Here is a 22,659-nt window from a genome sequence, read left to right as displayed (position 1 = left end):
AGAAGCAGCCTATGCCTTTTTACCGAGGGATAGTTCAGATTCAAAAGACTTATTCCGCCGCCTGGCGTGACTTACTGAGCATTCGTGCTATTAAAGCAGGGGATGCATATTGGCCCAGCATGGCCCGCCACCTCAGTACAGATCTGCTTACAAGTGATGTTGATTACCCCTCCGGAGTAACTTTTTGCAATCAATTAAGAGATTGGGCAAAGGACAAACTTGCAGATCAGGCTGCTGGCCTTACTGATGTTGTGCAAGACAAAGGAGAATCGGTAGAAAGGTTTCATGCAAGACTGTATCAAATGTTTACAGATTTGGGATTTGATCTTACTGACAAAATTCATTCACAAATGCTGTCAGGTGCGTTTGTCCAAGGTGTTAAAGACTCCATACGTAAGGGTATCATTGCTGCACGCCCTGAATATAAGGTTGTTCCCCTGGATACTCTTCTCCTAGTTGCTAGAGGTTTGGAATCTGCCCAAACTCCCAGAAGGCCCAGTTCAGCTCCTCTCATGGTGTCCCGTACCAATCCTCCCGTTCCCAGGGGCACCAAACCAGAAGATGGATATTGCTTTAATTGCAAGGCTAAAGGACATTTTAAAAATGATTGCCCAGAACCTAAAAGAGAGCCCAGAAAGCCGTCCAAGCCTGCCCCGGCCCCTAAGGCCGAGACAGCGGTTCCAATAGTTGAGGAACCAGAAGATTAGGAAATTGGCAAGCCTGTGTCATTAACCCCTGTCCTGGCAGTGTCTACAGGGGATAAAGGAGGGGGGCCACTTGCCACAGTGACTTTACCCATTGAAGGCCAACCTACCACATTTCTTGTTGACACAGGTGCAGCCCGAAGTGTTCTAAGAGAACAAGACCTGCCAGACCCATCTTTCTTGTCAAATATTGATGTCTCCTGTGTTGGAGTGGATGGCCAACCAAGACATAGCCCTTTAACAACCCCTCTGCGAGTTGGGACAAGCCTACTTGCTCGTTTTGTAGTATCCTCCACGTGCCCAATTAACCTGTTAGGCGCTGATGTCCTCTCACGTCTACAGGCATCTATAACCTTCACTCCAGATGGACAGGTAGAAATGTCTACACCTCTATCTGCTTCAGACACCTCAGCCTTGTGCTCCCTACCCCTGATGCTGCAATTAGAGGAATCCCGTAGGGAAGCAGCAGAACCAAGGTCCAATTTCCCAGATATGTTGAAAACAGAGGTGCCTGCTAAGTCATGGTCCTCAGGTCCAGAGGACATAGGTCACCTAAATGTTCCACCTGTGGTGGTAAAGCTGATCCCAGGAGCTAAATTACCAAGAAAACCACAATATCCTCTCAAACCAGCACAGGCTGCAGCCATTTCTATCCAAATTAAAGCACTCCTGGAAAAGGGTGCTCTAGTGAAATGCAAATCACAATGTAATACTCCATTGTTTCCAGTGAAGAAGAAAACTCCAAAAGGTGAGCCAGAGAAGTACAGGATGGTTCAGGATCTCCGTGCTGTCAATGAAGCAACTGTTCTGGACACCCCTCTTGTACCAAACCCACACACTCTGCTCTCAGGAGTACCTCCATCTGCAAAGTACTTCACAGTCATTGACCTAGCTAATGCCTTTTTCAGTGTTCCACTGGATCCATCCTGTCAATACTTGTTTGCTTTCACCCATGAAATGCAACAGTATACATGGACTGTCATGCCCCAGGGGGCACAAAATTCTCCAAGTCAATTTGCAAAGGCCATGTGTACCATCCTTGACCCATGGCAAGCTGAACACCCAGAAGTCGTTCTGCTCCAGTATGTGGATGATTTACTGCTCTGTGGAGATGATATACCCACTACTGAAAAGTGTTCAATTAGTCTGCTTTGCTATTTGGCAGAACAAGGATGCAAAGCTTCACTTCTCAAGCTGCAGTTCTGCCAACCTTCTGTTATTTTCCTTGGACATTGCTTATCTCAAGGTACCAGACATCTCACTCGGGACCGAGTCAGAGCAGTTCTGGACATTCCACCCCCAAGGACTTCAAAATCTCTTCATGCCTTCTTAGGCCTCATTTCCTATTGCAGAGCATGGATCCCAGAAGCCTCTCTGCTTATGCAACCTCTCTATGATGCACTCAAGTCAGACCCATTCGGGCTGACCAATGAAGCTCTGGACAATTTCAAATCTCTTAAACGTGCCATTGCTTCTGCTCCTGCCTTGGGCCTACCAGACTATACCAAACCTTTCAAATTATTTGTCTCTGAAAGACAAGGCCATGCTACAGGAGTTCTTACACAAACTAATGACTTAAGAGGCCGCCAGAGGCCTATTGGATACTTCTCATGCCAATTGGACATTGTGGCCAGAGGTGCCCCGTCCTGCCTTAGGGCTGTTTTTGCTGCAAGAGAACTCATTGAAAGAACTTCTGATCTGGTCCTTGGCCACCCTCTGGTTGTTTTGGCCCCTCATGACATCTATGCTATTATCAACCAAGTACAGCTCAAGCACGTGTCTCCTGCTAGACACTTGCGTCTACAATGTCATCTTCTTCTGCCTGACAACATTTCTATACAAAGATGTCAAGTTCTTAACCCATCCACTCTTCTTCCACTCCCTGAGGGGGGTATCTACTATGGGTTTGTCACGGATGAAACCTACATATACCTTCTCTGTGGATGTATCAAGAAAATAATGCATCCACATTTAACATTTTACGAAGGCAAAACACCTCTCTGTGAAGGCCCGGATTATGCCTTCTGTACCATGTGGTACAAGCCAAACATTACCCCTGAACCTTGCTACGAAGATGAGCTTTACCACTGGATTGAAGTGAAGCTCACTGCTCAGGATTTCTATTGTGACTCTGAAGGCAATAGCATGGTCCTGATCCAACTGCCCTCAGAACTTAATTACCTGTACCGCCATTGGGATACTGCTATTCCACATATCCCTGTCACCAAGTTGAAAACAAGATCATGGAATGATCTTGGGCCTATGGCAAAATTATGGGCCACCATGGATGAATCGCAGCTACAGGAAAATGGCATTGCCAAATACAAAACAACTGATCTTCTTGAAGCATGGCCACGCCATTTCCTGGAAAAATAATTTAAAGACCTGGTCATAGTGAATGACTATGACCCAGAAACTCCTCATGACTGTTTTGAACAGATGAAAATGGAAACAGTGCATTTACCAACTGTGCATGAGAATCCATTACCAAATCCGGATTTCACCCTGTTTGTGGACGGCTCAAGGTATGCTGATGAAGAAGGGAAATACCACACAGGATATGCCGTAACCACTACAGAGGAAGTTCTCAAGTCATCATCTTTACCGCCAGCAATGTCTGCACAAGAAGCTGAATTACAAGCCCTGACCTCAGCATGCAAAATTGCAGAAGGAAAGCGTGCCAACATCTATACAGATTCGAGATATGCTCTGGGTGTGGCACATGACTTCGGCCTCATTTGGAAGACAAGGGGATTTCTTACCACCGCCGGTACACCAGTCAAACACAGCTCTGCAATCAAGGAACTAATGGATGCCCTCCTACTCCCTGAAGAAGTGGCCGTTTTGAAAGTCAAGGCACATGGGAAGTTGGATACAGATGAAGCAAAGGGCAACCATTTGGCTGACCAGGCTGCTAAGCAAGCAGCCAGAGATTTGCAGGAAGTGGATGAAGAAGTGTCCGGACAAGAAGAAGAAGTTCCTATCTTTACCTTGCAAACTCTTCCTACTGATCTGAGAATTTTGCGGGAACAGCAAGCTGCAATTACCCCTGAAGAAATCCAGAAATGGAAGAAGAAAGGAGCTGTCCTAAAGGACGGAATTTACTACAACAATTCTAAATTTTGCCTTCCAAGAAATTTATATCCAGCAGTTGTCCAATGGGCACATGGACCTGCACATCTGTCAAAAGACCTAATGGCCGCCCTCATTCAAAAGTATTATGAAGCACCTGGAATCACAACCCTGATCAACAGCTTCTGCAAGGCCTGTGTCATTTGTGCAAAATGCAATCCAGGAAGACCAATCAGGGTGCCTGCAAAGCACCTAGCAAAACCCATGTACCCATTCCAGAGAATTCAAATTGATCACATCCAAATGCCCAAGAGTGGGCCTCATGAATATGCACTAGTAATAGTGGACATGTTCTCAGGCTGGCCAGAAGCCTACCCTGTGACCAATATCACTGCAAAAACAACCGCAAAACGCCTACTTACAGACATTGTATGTAGATTTGGACTTCCAGAAGTCATTGAAAGTGATCAGGGCCCAGCCTTTACAGCAACAGTGACTAAAGAAATCTGGACTGCCCTGGGGGTGACTCTAGCCTTTCACACCCCTTACCACCCACAAAGTAGTGGTAAAGTAGAGCGCATGAATGGCACTCTAAAAGCCAGAATGTTAAAAATGTCACAAGAAACAAAGATGCCCTGGCCAGAAAGCCTGCCAATAGCTTTATTCAGCGTTAGGCACACACCTAGAGGGAAGCATTCGTTATCCCCATATGAAATTCTATTTGGGACAGCACCCAGACTAGGTTGTTATTATCCGCAGCAGTTACAGCTTCAATCAGATGTTTTAGTAGACTATGTAACTGAACTTGCAAGTGCCTTGAACAAAATACATGCCCAAGTTTTCTCTTCAATTCCAGATCCTGATTTGGACACAGGTACCCACAACCTGCTTCCCGGAGATTGGGTTTTGGTCAAGAAGTTTGTGCGGAAAAGTACCCTGGAACCAAGATTTGACGGGCCATTCCAAGTTCTCCTGATCACCGCAACTTCCGTCAAAGTGGCCGGCAGGCCACATTGGATCCACGCTTCCCACTGCAAGAAGTCTCCTGCCCCAGAGGAAGCAGATACCGCACAACCATGTACCTCTGGTACATTGTCTCCTTAATTAGTTTAATTAAGGCCCAGCAGGTAGCCATCACTAAAGATGTTAGTGGGTACACCTTTTGGTATAATTCATCATGTACCCGCGTGGCTACCTATACCTTTGATTATTGTGACATCGTAGAATGCCCATTCTCTACAACACAAATCCAGAATATCTATAGAGATATCCCTCATGCAAAAGACCCATATGTTTGTGTAGTTGACAAACAATGGGGGGCACAATTGTGGCCATTGGGGGGCGGCGGGATGGAATGCCGGGCCTTCCTGGGGTTACAAGCCAAAAAGTGCCTTATCTAAAGTAGATGATCATGGTAGGTCCCTCCTTCAAAGAATGACTGAGAAAGCCTGGAGGAGGCACACCAATGACATTAATTCTTAATATTGAGCATCCAAGCCCAACAGATGCAGACCGATATGTATTGGGAATGTATTGGAAAAAGGGTTCCTATACTAAATTAGGGCATTTCTACCTTAGAGATATGTGTAATTCCCCTGAGTGGCGAGGAGCTACTCACATGGTCACAAACCCATTAAAACCACACATCCAGTCCTTTAAGGACATGATGGCCATTGCTAACCCCACCTCCGAAGATACCATGGCCGCTGAAACAGGTTTTAATGATGTTAACCTATGGTTAGAATGGATGAAATACAATGCCAACAAACATAACAGAACCGCATGCTATGTGTGTGGTGGTGCCCGGCCCCATCTGGGTACTGTACCTTTGACCCTGCCAGTAGATGTAGAAAATTGTGTTTTAAGTCTTTTTGCCTACCAATACAATGTTAACAGGTCCATATGTCAAGCATGGACAGCAGAGTATCCTCTTCTAGCCAAAGGTGTCAGACCCCCTAATGGTATTACCGTATATAAAGGTAATTATACTTGCTATGCCATGCACGATGGGATTGGTAAATTTGTGGGTAACTTTCCCAAAGGTTATTGTGCTACATACAGAACTGTTCCTGTACGTTTGCTGCAGCATCACACTAGGTCACTGGGAGACATTTACTGGTTGTGTGGGGATTTACAGCTAAGATCCAGAATGGACACGGAGTGGTGGGGGGAGTGTACTTTGGCCAAGGCCATTATGCCTATACACATTATCTCTGACACACACCTCAACACCCATGAGTCCAGCCACACTAAGGTTAAGCGTGAAGCCCCAGTAAAAGGAAGTTTTGACCCTCACATTTACATTGATGCCATTGGGGTGCCTAGGGGGGTACCCAATGAGTTTAAAGCAAGAGATGAAGTTGCTGCAGGGTTTGAATCAATTTTTACCATAGTTACCGCAAACAAGAATTTAAACTGGATAAATTACATTTATTACAACCAGCAGCGTTTTGTTAATTACACCAGAGATGCCCTCCAGGGATTAGCCGAACAGTTGCAGGCCACATCCCAAATGGCCTTCCAGAATAGAATGGCCCTAGATATGATCCTAGCCGAAAAAGGAGGGGTATGTAAAATTTTGCCCGACACCATGACATGTTGTACCTACATCCCAGAAAACACAGGCCCTAACTGTAAAGTTACATTAGCCATAGCAAAATTAAATGACCTCTCAGAAGAGTTGAAAAGGAATTCTGGGATAAAAGATCCCTGGGACAGATGGTTTGGTTGGATGACGGGTTGGCAAAAGGCTTTAATGCATATTGGTATGGCAATACTAATTTTTCTTTTTATCTTTGCTCTTCTCTTTTGTTGTGTCTTCCCTTGTCTGAGGAAAGCCCTCACGAAGACTGTTGACCAGGCGGCACCCACTTTCACACATCTTGAAGTTGATGACCAAGATTTCCAAGATCTCAACTAACCCTGTTTGCCGCTGCAATCTATCCCTTTTGATGATAAAGTGCGAGAGTTCTAGGAAGGGACCACCTTAGGGACAGCATCTGTCAGTGAATGGTAAAGGCCCCGTGTGGAGAAGTGGTGGTTTAGCCGCCATGGGCCACCCATGGGTGTGAAGTGTTCGAGAGCCATACTGACGATGAGTTAGCCTATTAGGGTCAGAATTAGGGACAGACTTGCACTTTGCATTAACACCTAGCTAGCGGCCACGGGGTTTCTGTGCCTTTGGGCTAACACGTCTTCTGGTATTAACAAATAAAGTTTTTATCTCTTAGAATTTAACATTTCATAGGGGGGACTGATGTAGAATTATTAAAAAATCTTTATTGAACTTGTATTGAATTATTGCACTAACTCCATTTTAACCTGATACTGTGACAAATCCTCCATTTTGTCCCAAAACCTGACTTCTCCATATGAAAACTACATTACATGACAGAATTTCTCAGCACATCTAACACAATAGACAAAGACTGTATTCTCCATAAGGATATGACTAACCCAGGAACTGTTGAATTTCCCCTAACTCGCAACATAGTATAATTTAAAGGCCATGAGAACACAGTAGTAATGAAATGTTCTATTCATAAGAGACCTTGCACCTAACCACGAGACCTGACATCACCGACCGTGTAAAATGACGCTCAAGACCCCCTTGTCCCCACCCGTGTCCAAAACAATACCACCTCTTGGTGGGTGGACACGAAGCTAACCACTTAGTTTTTGAGCCAATTAATTATATTGATAGGTGGATACTAATCCAGACACTTAACAATTAATCCAATTAATGATGTTTATTCACTGATATCTTGATAATCAATGATGACGAAAATGCCTCTTAAAAGGGCCTGCGCGCCCGCTTTTCTTCACTTGCCAATAAATTTCCTCGAAGTTATTTTAACCTGAACTCCGTGTGTCAGACGGAATTACTTCAGCGTATATACGCAATTCAATTCTCTTTAATTTGGACAGGAACAGATAGACATTTAAACATTTTGGTTTACTGAAAAAGTACCATAACAAATTGCACATTTGTGAAACAAACTTCAGTTTAATTAAATCCAAATTTTATATATTTTTAAAAAGGTTCAAAGTGAATTAAAAAAAAAAAAAAAAAAACAACAGACTTGCTACCCAAGCCAAACAAGGTTAAAAATCTCCCCCTAGTAAGGACAATAATGGCCTCAATTTAGTAACAATCTATTCAATACTGTTCGAAAAACTGTCCAAATGATTATCTAGAGAAGTCACTATTAAAGTCTATGGGAATTTGTAGATTATATTAACAAAGTTTTTGTTATAGTATTGAATCATTTGGAAAGGCTATTAAATCAAGGCCTATCTTTTGTAAAGGTTTAGTTGGCCAATGTCTCAAAATATATTGACCACATCCTCCAAAAATTTGTGAGAGACAGAAAAACTGATTTTAAAGACAAGCAAATTCTCATTAACATGTTGGGAGATTAAAAAGGATGAGTTATGGCTAGTGAGCTGTGCGGCTAATTCACTATATATTAATATTAAAAATGGATGTGCAGCAGTGGAATTTTTCACTTAAGAATTCTAACCTAAAACAGGATCAAGAAGAATTTGGAATTGATGGGATGAGGTGGATATTAAAAGAGTTTTTTTTTTTTGTTTAACCCCTTAAGGACTACATTTCAGGAATAAAAGGGAATCATGACATGTCACACATGTCATGTGTCCTTAAGTGGTTAAAGGAATTTCTTTTTACAGGTGGGGGTCATATTTGACTCAATTATGCAAATTTGCAAAGAAGGAAAATAATGTTACAGAAACTAATGGAGTTCGGGTAAAATATTACAGAAAGGCTTCACATTATAGAATTCATGTTTATTGTACGAAAATTCAAATATTGAATATCTAGTGTATAAATAATCAATCTGTAATTTTGTGTAAATCAACTCCTTGAGACATACAATAATTCAGTTTCTGTTATGTTTACAGTCCAGTATCATCTCAAAGTATCGGGAATATATTTTTGATCATCCAAGTAATTCTTATGTCCGTATATACATTCATTTGTTCAAAATCTTGACGGTTTCTTGTCCGTAACGGTAATAGCTGTATGCAGAGGCAGCAGTTGTAAAAGCAGTGATACACCTGTGGGTTAGAACAGAATCGAGCTGGTCACAGAAAGATAAATGTAAAGCATAATATTCAACTACAGACACCCCCGTATCCTAGGCCTTGAGGATCTCTGTGCCTGGTACATGTCAAGACAGACATTTACTGGATTATTGCTGGAATGCTTCACAAAGAATCAGTCCAGCTACACTATGTGATTGGCCACCAAGTGTTGTGATTAACCTAGGAGACAGTCACAGTAATGACATGCCTGTCAGCTATGTCATGTAATCATTACCATTGGCCTACCTGTAAGGACTAGAGCTAGCGTACATGTTTGAAGCTGGTCATTATAGGGAGACAGAGTGTAATATTTACAAATAGCTCTACTGGAAATCTAGCAAAAAGGTTCTTCAAAATTAGGACATCTTCAATTTGACCCTGTAAGTACCAAAAAACGTGACACAAGGTATACACGCAGGGTTTTGCTGTACTCAGGAGATATAGGTGCTGAAATAAACAGGTGAAAAAATAAATAAATCTCAAAATGCCCCATAATATTTATCCCGAAGTGTTTTCTTTTATAAAAAAAATAAAATAAATTGTTTATTTCATGATAATGGGAAAATGTAGTTGGGAGCTTATATTTTGACCCAAAATGGAGTAAACCAATCTTTGAAAAATGGAAATGTAAAAACTGAATTAGGCATGTCTAATATGAAACTATAAATAAATAAAAAAATCTGTTTCCACATGCAAGGTATTGTACTCAGGGGCAGTAGAACAATACAAATCTGCAGCTTTTACATTCGTGGGACACACAAGATCCGTGAAGTCTCCACGAAATTGTAAAATGTGTGTGAAAAACTAAATTTAACAAAACGTGGTGCACCAAATGGGAAAGCAAGAAAGTACAATGGACAAAAACCACATAGGAAAAGTGACCCCATCCCCCCCCCCCCCCCCCCCCCAATAAAATGTGTAAATAAAAAAAAAAACTCAGTTACTGATGGATTAACAATTTGAATTTCAACTTACCATAAAGCTTGAAGATAGACACTATCCACGAAATTAAACACAGGTGCTGCTAATGAAGCCGCCACCAAAATTAACTGAACTGCTGTATTCATCTAGACAAAAAGCCAAAATACAGACATAAAATTACAAATTCATTAAAAGTCATTGCTGCAGCCCAGGAGTAGTGGGAGTTTGAGGGCAGGGCTTCATTTTGTATGTTTGCATTTCACCACCATGTTACAGTGCTGCTGCCTACCTCATGTGTTCCCTATTAAGGGGTAATAAGTATGTGAGGGTTTAGATAAATACCCCTTTCTGTCTCATTACAGATTGTGTATTTCAGCTTAAAAAAAAAAAAGCAAGGTGCATTGTTAATGTAGGACTCACCTAGGAGGTTTTGCCTTGACATGACAAGTGAGCTTAAATGGCCACTGAAGTGGTACTGAAAAACCCTCCAGTTATTTAAATGTGCATAGGGATTTGGGGTAATGTGCAAGTAACCTTTTTTAATTAGGATATGCCTTGGGTGTTGATGTGTACTAAAGTCACTGCTGTCACACAGAAGTAGTGGGAGTTTGAGCGCAAGGCTTAATTTTGTATGTTTGTATAAGCTGACAAATGATGTTAAAATAAATATTCAAGAAACATTTCATGAACACGCTCAGGTAAAATACATTTCTATTAACTGTGCCATTGATAAGTGAAAGAATCACAACCATTGTACGTGTATACGGGAATAGGACAACAAAAACAAAGCACAGAATATATGTACATACATATTGAAACCTAAAAAATGTAAATCAAACTTGGAAATAATCACAGTTTAGTGATTGTTCAGTGCTTAGCAATTAATTTCCAAAATTAGAGAAAATACAGTTGTTATAACTGGCCACTTCAAGTGACAGCAGATTTCACAGATCTATGGGAGAATCTCTCTTACCTTACTGATAAAGGTTGGCTCCAATCGAGCAGTCGCGTAGCAAGGATTAAAGTATCTACTGACTGTTCTCTGAAATTAGATGGAAAAAAGACAGGAAGGTTATAATGCTAAATTTAGGCAATAAATCACATTATAATGTGTTCAATTCAAAGGTTGGATTAGCCAAAGAATACCAACACTTAAAGGTTTACCCCAAGCATCAGAAGCTCTAGAGCAGGTTTGTCAATATTATTTGTTCTGGGGGGAAAAATTGCCAACTGACATAGTTATGCAGAGCAGAGTGCTTAACAATTATATAGACATTCACACATGCACACAAAAAAAAGGAAACAAACAGGCACAAAGAACAACTTTACATAAAGTCAAATGTAATTTGTTACTATTTTAAAACCATAAAAAGGTGTATTTGTGTGTAGTGTTGGGGTTTGAATCCAGAGGCGCATCTGTATGCACTGTTGGCATTTCAATGCTGGAATGTATGCACTGCCACAGACACACAGGTACACATACGCACACAAACTCAGATACACACATACATAAGAAGCAATTAACATGGTTTTAGCCACCCTCCTATATCCTTACCTTTTGGGTGCAGGAGGATAGCTTCCGTCAGGTCCAGTGGAAGCAAACTACCCAAGACTCAAGAGAGACCGAGTTTCCAGGCTTACTTCCTGTGTGTATATAGAATATGAAACAAACTGGGATACGGCTGTATACCTATAGAGATATAAAACAAAATAACATAGTGTAGTACCCTAAGGTATAATATGTGACACGCCAATATAGCACACTCACAAGATATCCAGATGGTAAGCGCCTTGAGGGTGCCTCCCCCGGTAGCAGTGGGGGGCTCAGAGGTATCCTCCCATCATCCTCCAGGTAACCAAATCAGAATATGAAACGGCACAGGAACCAGGAAGGTGAAAAAAAATAAAATAAGATATAAAATACCACTTTAAGTCCAGTCCTACGCGTTTCGTACCCCTTGCAGGGACTTGATAAAAAGTAACAGTAACAAAATCACATAATACAGAATACAAACTAACAATGTATCCGCCAGATACATTGTTAGTTTGTATTCTGTAATATGTGATTTTATTGTTACTCTGTTACTTTTTATCAAGTCCCTGCAAGGGGTACGAAACGCGTAGGACTGGACTTAAAGTGGTATTTTAGACCTTTTTTATTCGATTCAATAAATATCCTTTTTTACCACCTTCCTGGTTCCTGACCCGATTCATATTCTGATTTGGTTACAAGAAGGACGATAGGAGGATACCTCTGAGCCCCGCACTGCTATCGGGGGAGGCACTCTCAAGGCGCTTACCATCTGGATATCTTGTGAGTGTGCTATATTGGCGCGTCACATATTATACCTTAGGGTACTACACTATGTTATTTTGTTTTATATCTCTATAGGTATACAGCCGTATCCCAGTTTGTTTCATATTCTATATACCCATTTGTGAGTGACCCAGTGGGAAAAGGGTTACTTTGTGAGGCTGTCCATTTTATTCAGTTAAGTATTTTTTATATATACACACACACACACACATTTTTTTTGCTTTACCTCCTGTGTGTGTTTGCTCTCAGCAAGCTGGGAGGAAGTGACCTGAACTCACTCCTCCCAGCACGCCACAGAAGAAACTAACACTAGGACAGGAGCCTAGTCCAGAGCTCTATTAAAGGGCCATGGATCCAAGAGCCCTCCAGCTGGCCGTATATTTCACAGTCCTGCACAACAGCTTGCTGTAGTGGTTATGATGCCATTCTTTGGTATGGGGGTAAAAAGTTTCACAGCAGTCCAGTCTCCATTTATGGCGGCCGTACTTCATTTCTGATCATGATGGTCAATCACTGACTGAGAGCATCAGCTGAGTGCTCTCAGCTAATGAATGGCACTCTGAGCACATATGAACAAGACTGATACTAACCAGCCCAGAACTCTCATTGCCAAACATGGAGTTACACCTCCAGCAGCTACCCTAAATATCCCAGAATGTGCTACATTTCATACTAAAACTCTACACATATAGGCTACTTGCACTATGACCACTTCAAAACATCAAAGTGGTCATGGTGCTTGGAGTAACCTTTTAATCAGCAATGGTTAGAATCTCGCAATTTTTATTTCACCGGTGGATAGTTAATCCCAAATGAAAGGCACAGACAAAAGAACTAAATATTTAACCCCTTAACGACGCTAGACGGTTCAGGACCGTCATCGGCATTTTTGCGTTGCCGACCGACGACGGTCCTGAACCGTCCTAAATTTAAGAGGTACTTACCCGATCGCCGTCGTTCCCCCGGCGGCGATCGGCGGTGCTCCCGTTGTGGGGAGACTGCCTGCAGCCCAGACAGTCTCCCCATGGCGGATTAGGACCCCTGTGGCCATGTGATCGCCCAACAGGGCGACCACATGGTCACAATAGGTGTCCAAGTATCTGCCTGCAGGGGGACTGTCTGTGCTGACAGGCAGTCTCCCTGCCAGTGTAAAATCAAAAAAAAATTAAAGTTATAGTGAATAAAAAAAAAATATTATTATATATGTGTATATATATATATATATATATGATATATAGATATATTATACCTATATAATATATGTCTATATATCATATATATAATGTCATGCCAAGTTTATTTTTATATTAATATGTACATATATTAATATAAAAATACACGTATTATTAAATTACACACATATATATATAATATATATATAATAACTATATATATTGTATATATATTATAAAATACAAATAAGTAAATTAAATTAAAAAAATAAAAATAATAAAAATTTTAAAAAAAATTATATCTATACGAAATTTTATTCTAACTGTATTTTGATATTAATATATATATTTATATCAAAATACACTTAGAATAAAATTGTATATATATCTATGTATATATAAATAAATAAAAAGAATACGAACTATTCATATGTCCATATACAAAATTACATAAATAATTATATAAATATACACGTAGACTTCAAATATATAAACATGCACATATATTTAAATTCTACGTGCGTATTTATGTAATATTTTTACATAATTAAGTAATTTTATTAATTGCAATTTGAGGGACCTGCCTGCCAACCCACGCCGAAATTGCAGAGAATTTAATTTGCTAGCACTGTATTTTACCCTGTAACGTTCTACGACACCCTAAAACCTGTACATGGGGGGTACTGTTTTACTCGGGAGACTTTGCTGAACACAAATATTAGTGATTCAAAACAGTAAAACATATCACAGCGATGATATTGTCAGTGAAAGTGACTTTTTTTGCATTTTTCACACACAAACAGCACTTTTACTGATGATATAATTGTTGTGATACATTTTCCAGTTTTGAAACACTAATGTTTGTGTTCAGCAAAGTCTCCTGAGTATAAAAGTACCCCCCATGTACAGGTTTTATAGCGTTTTTGAAAGTTACAGGGTCAAATATTTTTACATTGAAAATGGCCAGGTTGGTTACGTTGCCTTTGAGAGCGTATGGTAGCCCAGGAATGAGAATTACCCCCATGATGGCATACCATTTGCAAAAGAAGACAACCCAAGGTATTGCAAATGGGGTATGTCCAGTCTTTTTTAGTAACCACTTAGTCACAAACACTGGCCAAAATTAGCGTTCAATTTAGTTTTTTACTTTTTTCACACACAAACAAATATGAACGCTAACTTTGGCCAGTGTTTGCGACTAAGTGGCTACTAAAAAAGTCTGGACATACCCCATATTGAATACCCTGGGTTGTCTGCTTTAAAAAAAATATGTACATGTGGGGTGTTATTCAGCGATTTATGACAGATAATAGTGTTACAATGTCACTATTGATACATTTTAAAAATGTATGTTTTGAAACCGCAATATCCTACTTGTACTTATAGCCCTATAACATGCAAAAAAATAGCAAAAAGCATGTAAACACTGGGTATTTTTAAACTCAGGACAAAATTTTGAATCTATTTAGCAGTTTTTTTCATTCGCTTTTGTAGATGAGTAAAAGATTTTTCACATAAAAGTCAAAAAACATGTATTTTTTTCAATTTTTCATCATATTTTTTCATTTTTTTTAAATTAAATTACATGAGATTATATAAATAATGGTATGTAAAGAAAGCTCCTTTTGTCCTGAAAAAAACAATATATAATTTGTATGGGAACAGTAAATGAGAGAGCGGAAAATTACAGCTAAACACAAACACCACAAAAGTGTAAAAAGATGCCTGGTCACAAATGTACAACATCGCAAAAACAGTCCGGTCCTTAAGGGGTTAAAAGAAAATATGTCATACCATTTGCATTTCTGGTAAAGTAAAAAATAAAATAAAAAAATAATAAATAAAAACACAAACATTGTATACTTACTGGTGGTGGGAGCGTTTTGAACCGTACATAAAAAACTGCAGCAATCAATGCTATGTCCCTTAAAATGATCATGACTGTAAGAGGAACTGAAAATAAAACATTATTAAAAGAATTAATTGTACATCTGTAAAACACATTAAATAGAATTTGATATTGAATTCAGGGATTGATACACTATATCAGGGCATGCAGCTCAAATTCTAGCCCCCACGAAAAGCAATATATGGCACAGATCACCTAAAGACCACAGACCAGGGGTAGCCTATCTCTCCAGCTAGTCTTAGATCAGTGATGTTCAAGACAGTCCTTAAGGACCAACCAACAGTCCAGGATTTATGCATTTCCCTTTTATATTCAAATGGAGATCCTGACAAAACCTGGACTGAGTTGGGTACCAAGTTCTTAGAGAACAACTCAAATGAGCTTTAGCTAGTTAAAAGTTGACCTAGGCTAATGGGAATTGCATTTAAACAACATTTGTGATGCTACCCTTGCAAACGACACAGGCAAAGGGGGATAAACGTTTTGGACGTTAAAGACTTCATTCATTTTTTTTTATTATTATAATAATAATAATTTCAGCCTATTAATTATGTCCAAATATGGGACAAACGGACATCACTAGTGTGAAAATAATAAATTCCACTTTAACGCAATTGAAAAAAGGGACCAGATCGCAAATCCCAGAGATAATCACTACTGGGTGCAACAATAAATTCAATATGGAGCGTCAATGCTTACCTGGAATAAGGCTTGCATATGTTAAGCAAACATACAGGACGCTGATGAGTATTTTGTCAGCCAGTGGATCAAGAGCACTTCCTAATGCAGATTTCTGATTGGCCCAGTTCCGTGCAATATACCCATCTAACTATAAAACACAAATAAAATCAATTATTATTTATTTGAGTATCTGGAATATATGACTAGGACACTCTGCTCTACACTAACTATGAAAAATAAACAGTGTGATATGGAGCTTTTAACCACTGGGTCTCATAAACTGCTTCATAAAGCATGGGATTCTAATTACAGCAGACTTGCCAATGTAATTACAAATTAAGTGGGTAAAATGTTTCCATTTAAATGTGAATGGATTGAAGATCACCTTTATAGTTACACCACCGTAGGCATGTTTCAGGATGTGTACTGACCTTTGGATAGCAACAAGGGCCGAGAAGTTCAAAATATTAAACTGTTAAATCATTTTTCACACGTACATTTGCTTACACGATGCAAACATTACTTTTTTCCTCATCTTTAACATGACACAAAGTCACGTTTGTAAAAATAACAGTCATTTTCTCAACCCAAATCTGAGGATGGACATGTAACTCACCTGAACTTGTTATTGACACTTTCGTAGATTACTTGTTGTCTTTCAACTCAAATAGGTTTATTTATTAAATCGTAAAAAAAAAAAATAATAATAATAACCATTCTAGCTATACCATTATTATGTGGGAATTGCCCAGATTTGTGAAACCAATAAAGCATGCCAGATAGGGAAAAAACCAGCCATTTTAATGACCTTGTTGGTAACGATTCCCATTGATATAAAAATTACTTATGTGCACATTTAGGTATGACACAAAAAAAGTGCAATGGAAAGCTGAAGATAGTAAAGAAAGGAGAAAACTAGTGTAAAGAGAGAATAAAAATAATAAATATATGCCTGTTGAATGGCCAGATTTTTTATATATAAAAATCTGGCCATACAACAGCCAGATCATTTTCAAAAATCTCATAGTGCAGTTTATGGGTTACCTCCATAGTGTCAGGGCCTTAACCATGAACTGAATTGGGACATACATCTTCCAGTCTGCCTGTATTTAGTGTGAACTACGTTGCTAAGTGGCAGATGTCCTCATTTTAATTAATATAGTAGTTATCAGAGAATCTAATGGGCAATATGCACTTTAGGAAGATTAATAGACTGTGAGATGCAGTATTGAGACAGAAAATGTTGAGCATGAACAATGCTAAGTGTGCAAAGAGCATCTTGCATTAGCAAGCTTTTTCAATCAGATTGTGTAATAACATAAGCTCTCATAAAATATTGATTTTTTTCATCTGACAGCTTGAATCTTACAACTCACCAAGTCAGTTAATCCAGCAAGGGCAAAAATTCCAAGTGCGATATTAAAGTCTTCCCCTACAATAAGGTAACCCAATACAGGAGACAATCCAATCCGTGTCATGGACAACAGGTTTGGGATGGTCCAAGGATTTTCATACTGTGAAGAAAACAAAATAGCAAGAAAAGAATGTTTTGTGAAACTGAAAGATGGCAAAGCATCCAATGCCTACTGGGCGCTCTCGAAAAAAAAAGAAAAAAAAAAAAAACACCAAAAAATAAAATTAAGAATTTATGTCAAGGGTAGAGAGCTCTAAAATATAGCTATTAAAATATACACACACAAATCCAATTAAATATATACAATATATGGTATACATAAAATATAGCAGTTAATAGCACTATGTTGCGGTTAATTTAGATTCTAAGAATGATAATTTTAATATCATCAAGTCTGCTTGTGACTTCGTATGTTCAAAAGGGTACATGAAGAAAGTGTGACTGGCTAGGACGTTTCAATAACTTATTTAAAGCCCGTGTCAGAGTACAGAGTCAGAGTGATGACAGATTCTGTATAAGAATAAAAATAGCGATCCCTGCAGTGTGGGGTAGTGACAACTACAGGAGGGCTCCAGCATGACATTTGTGGGATTGCCTGATATTGAATATGGAAGCAGAAATCCAATGTGTATCCTGCAAGGTGTGGAAGAAAATACTCTCATAGGAGGCACAAAGGAGTCCAAACATGAGGTGTCCTGCAAGGTGTATGTGATAATAAAATAGTATGGGGTTCCCTGCAGGGTGTATATAATAAATAACTCCCATGGGTTATACTACAAGGTGTATGTAATAACATATCGGCATGGGTGTGTGATAATAAACTTCCCATAGGTGTCTTGCACAGTTTATAATAAACTTGCATGGGGTATCCGGTAGAGTGTATAATAAGCTGGTATGGGGTGTCCTGCAGGGTGAATGTGATAATAAATCACTGTGTATAATAATATGAGGTGCAGGGTGAGAATAATACTAATACTATGTGGTGCATAATAATACTAATACTATGTGGTGCATAATAATACTAATACTATGTGGTGCATAATAATACTAAGTGGTGCATAATAATACTAAGTGGTGCATAATAATACTATGTGGTGCATAATATAATACTACTACTATGGGGTGTATGATAATACTATGGGGTGTATGATAATACTATGGGGTGTATGATAATACTATGTGGTGTATAATAATACTATGTGGTGTATAATAATACTATGTGGTGTATAATAATACTATGTGGTGTATAATAATACTATGTGGTGTATAATAATACTATGTGGTGTATAATAATACTATGTGGTGTATAATAATAAGGGGGTATAATAATAATACTATGTGGTGTATAATAATAAGGGGGTATAATAATAATACTATGTGGTGTATGATAATACTATGTGGTGTATAATAATTATAATACTATGTGGTGTATAATAATACTAATACTATGTGGTGCATAATAATACTATGTGGTGCATAATAATACTAATACTATGTGGTGCATAATAATACTAATACTATGGGGTGTATGATAATACTATGGGGTGTATGATAATACTATGGGGTGTATGATAATACTATGTGGTGTATAATAATACTATGTGGTGTATAATAATACTATGTGGTGTATAATAATACTATGTGGTGTATAATAATACTATGTGGTGTATAATAATACTATGTGGTGTATAATAATACTATGTGGTGTATAATAATACTATGTGGTGTATAATAATACTATGTGGTGTATAATAATACTATGTGGTGTATAATAATAAGGGGGTATAATAATAATACTATGTGGTGTATAATAATAAGGGGGTATAATAATAATACTATGTGGTGTATGATAATACTATGTGGTGTATAATAATTATAATACTATGTGGTGTATAATAATACTAATACTATGTGGTGCATAATAATACTAATACTATGTGGTGCATAATAATACTAATACTATGTGGTGCATAATATAATACTACTACTATGGGGTGTATGATAATACTATGGGGTGTATGATAATACTATGTGGTGTATAATAATACTATGTGGTGTATAATAATACTATGTGGTGTATAATAATACTATGTGGTGTATAATAATACTATGTGGTGTATAATAATACTATGTGGTGTATAATAATACTATGTGGTGTATAATAATACTATGTGGTGTATAATAATACTATGTGGTGTATAATAATACTATGTGGTGTATAATAATACTATGTGGTGTATAATAATACTATGTGGTGTATAATAATACTATGTGGTGTATAATAATACTATGTGGTGTATAATAATACTATGTAGTGTATAATAATACTATGTAGTGTATAATAATACTATGTAGTGTATAATAATACTATGTGGTGTATAATAATAAGGGGGTATAATAATAATACTATGTGGTGTATGATAATACTATGTGGTGTATAATAATTATAATACTATGTGGTGTATAATAATTATAATAATAATAAACAGTACCAGGTCTTTCAGCCGCTTGGTTGCCGGTTCTCTCTCCCCGGGCTCTGTATTCGGGTCATGCCGGGGGGTGCCCGATGTGAACCGGTCCTGTCCCCGTGCTCCCAGTAATGGCCGGGCTAGGCGGGCCAGGCAGGTGATCCCGGCCGCATGCAGCCTCCCCGGGCGGACAGGCTCACCCACACAGCGGCTCCGGGCCCACAGCTCCGAGACCAGACCCCGGCCTCTCCCCGCTCGGGAGCCGCCCAACAGCACGCACGGCGGGGATCTCACCAGCAAGGCCGCCAGCAGCGACATGACAGCCCGGCCGGGGAGAGCGGCGCCGCCAGCCGGCCTCTCTGGGCGACAGGCACGCTTTACGGCATCTCTTACCACGGACAGCCGCGCTTTACGGCATCTCTTACCACGGACAGCCGCGCTTTACGGCATCTCCTACCACGGACATCCTTGCTTTACGGCATCTCCTACCACGGGCAGCCGCGCTTTACGGCATCTCCTACCACAGGCAGCCGCGCTTTACGGCATCTCCTACCACAGGCAGCCGCGCTTTACGGCATCGCCTACCACGGACAGCAGCGCTTTACGGCATCGACTACCCGGCCTCTCTGAGCGACAGCCGCGCTTTACGGCATCTCCTACCACGGACAGCCGCGCTTTACGCCATCCGCACTCTCTGGGCGAAAGTCGCGCTTTACGGCATCCCCCACGTGCTCACTGGAAGTGACGCGGTAGGGAATTTTCACGGGGTAGGGTTTTTTGATAGAACACCTGCCTTCACTGAGATATGACCCCAGGCTGTCAGTACCACCTGTAACCTCTATATAGGACATCCTGTTATACACACAACTAAAATAACACAACACCATGTACTGATCATACAACTAAAATAACACAACACCATGTACTGATCATACAACTACAATAACACAACACCATGTACTGATCATACAACTAAAATAACACAACACCATGTACTGATCATACAACTACAATAACACAACACCATGTACTGATCATACAACTACAATAACAACACCATGTACTGATCATACAACTAAAATAACACAACACCATGTACTGATCATACAACTAAAATAACACAACACCATGTACTGATCATACAACTACAATAACACAACACCATGTACTGATCATACAACTACAATAACAACACCATGTACTGATCATACAACTAAAATAACACAACACCATGTACTGATCATACAACTAAAATAACACAACACCATGTACTGATCATACAACTACAATAACACAACACCATGTACTGATCATACAACTAAAATAACACAACACCATGTACTGATCATACAACTACAATAACACAACACCATGTACTGATCATACAACTACAATAACAACACCATGTACTGATCATACAACTAAAATAACACAACACCATGTACTGATCATACAACTAAAATAACACAACACCATGTACTGATCATACAACTACAATAACACAACACCATGTACTGATCATACAACTAAAATAACACAACACCATGTACTGATCATACAACTACAATAACACAACACCATGTACTGATCATACAACTAAAATAACACAACACCATGTACTGATCATACAACTAAAATAACACAACACCATGTACTGATCATACAACTACAATAACACAACACCATGTACTGATCATACAACTACAATAACACAACACCATGTACTGATCATACAACTACAATAACACAACACCATGTACTGATCATACAACTACAATAACACAACACCATGTACTGATCATACAACTACAATAACACAACACCATGTACTGATCATACAACTAAAATAACACAACACCATGTACTGATCATACAACTACAATAACACAACACCATGTACTGATCATACAACTAAAATAACACAACACCATGTACTGATTATACAACTAAAATAACACAACACCATGTACTGATCATACAACTACAATAACACAACACCATGTACTGATCATACAAATACAATAACACAACACCATGTACTGATCATACAACTAAAATAACACAACACCATGTACTGATCATACAACTAAAATAACACAACACCATGTACTGATCATACAACTACAATAACACAACACCATGTACTGATCATACAACTAAAATAACACAACACCATGTACTGATCATACAACTACAATAACACAACACCATGTACTGATCATACAACTACAATAACACAACACCATGTACTGATCATACAACTAAAATAACACAACACCATGTACTGATCATACAACTACAATAACAACACCATGTACTGATCATACAACTAAAATAACACAACACCATGTACTGATCATACAACTACAATAACACAACACCATGTACTGATCATACAACTAAAATAACACAACACCATGTACTGATCATACAACTAAAATAACACAACACCATGTACTGATCATACAACTACAATAACACAACACCATGTACTGATCATACAACTACAATAACACAACACCATGTACTGATCATACAACTACAATAACACAACACCATGTACTGATCATACAACTACAATAACACAACACCATGTACTGATCATACAACTAAAATAACACAACACCATGTACTGATCATACAACTACAATAACACAACACCATGTACTGATCATACAACTAAAATAACACAACACCATGTACTGATTATACAACTAAAATAACACAACACCATGTACTGATCATACAACTACAATAACACAACACCATGTACTGATCATACAACTAAAATAACACAACACCATGTACTGATTATACAACTACAATAACACAACACCATGTACTGATCATACAACTACAATAACACAACACCATGTACTGATCATACAACTACAA

The 22,659-nt window shown here is 38.9% G+C and overlaps 1 protein-coding gene across 1 annotated transcript; it reads right to left on the bottom strand.

Moving 5' to 3' along the window:
• Positions 1-8,570: 8,570 nt before the first annotated feature.
• On the bottom strand, positions 8,571-20,162 carry CRLS1 (cardiolipin synthase 1). The gene is made up of 7 exons (XM_063441496.1): positions 19,789-20,162; positions 17,259-17,396; positions 15,901-16,030; positions 15,160-15,245; positions 10,777-10,845; positions 9,858-9,949; positions 8,571-8,855 (listed from the first exon to the last, which is right to left on the bottom strand). Exons 1-7 carry the CDS (start codon positions 20,080-20,082, stop codon positions 8,771-8,773), a joined length of 894 nt encoding a protein of 297 aa, XP_063297566.1. The 5' UTR covers positions 20,083-20,162; the 3' UTR covers positions 8,571-8,770.
• Between the last annotated feature and the right edge of the window lie 2,497 nt (positions 20,163-22,659).

This window comes from Pelobates fuscus, chromosome 2 (genome assembly GCF_036172605.1).
Source record: "Pelobates fuscus isolate aPelFus1 chromosome 2, aPelFus1.pri, whole genome shotgun sequence".
In the NCBI taxonomy this organism is placed as follows: Eukaryota; Metazoa; Chordata; class Amphibia; order Anura; family Pelobatidae; genus Pelobates; species Pelobates fuscus.
Note: the sequence above shows the minus strand (reverse complement) of the source record. Positions and strands in the feature narration are given on the sequence as shown.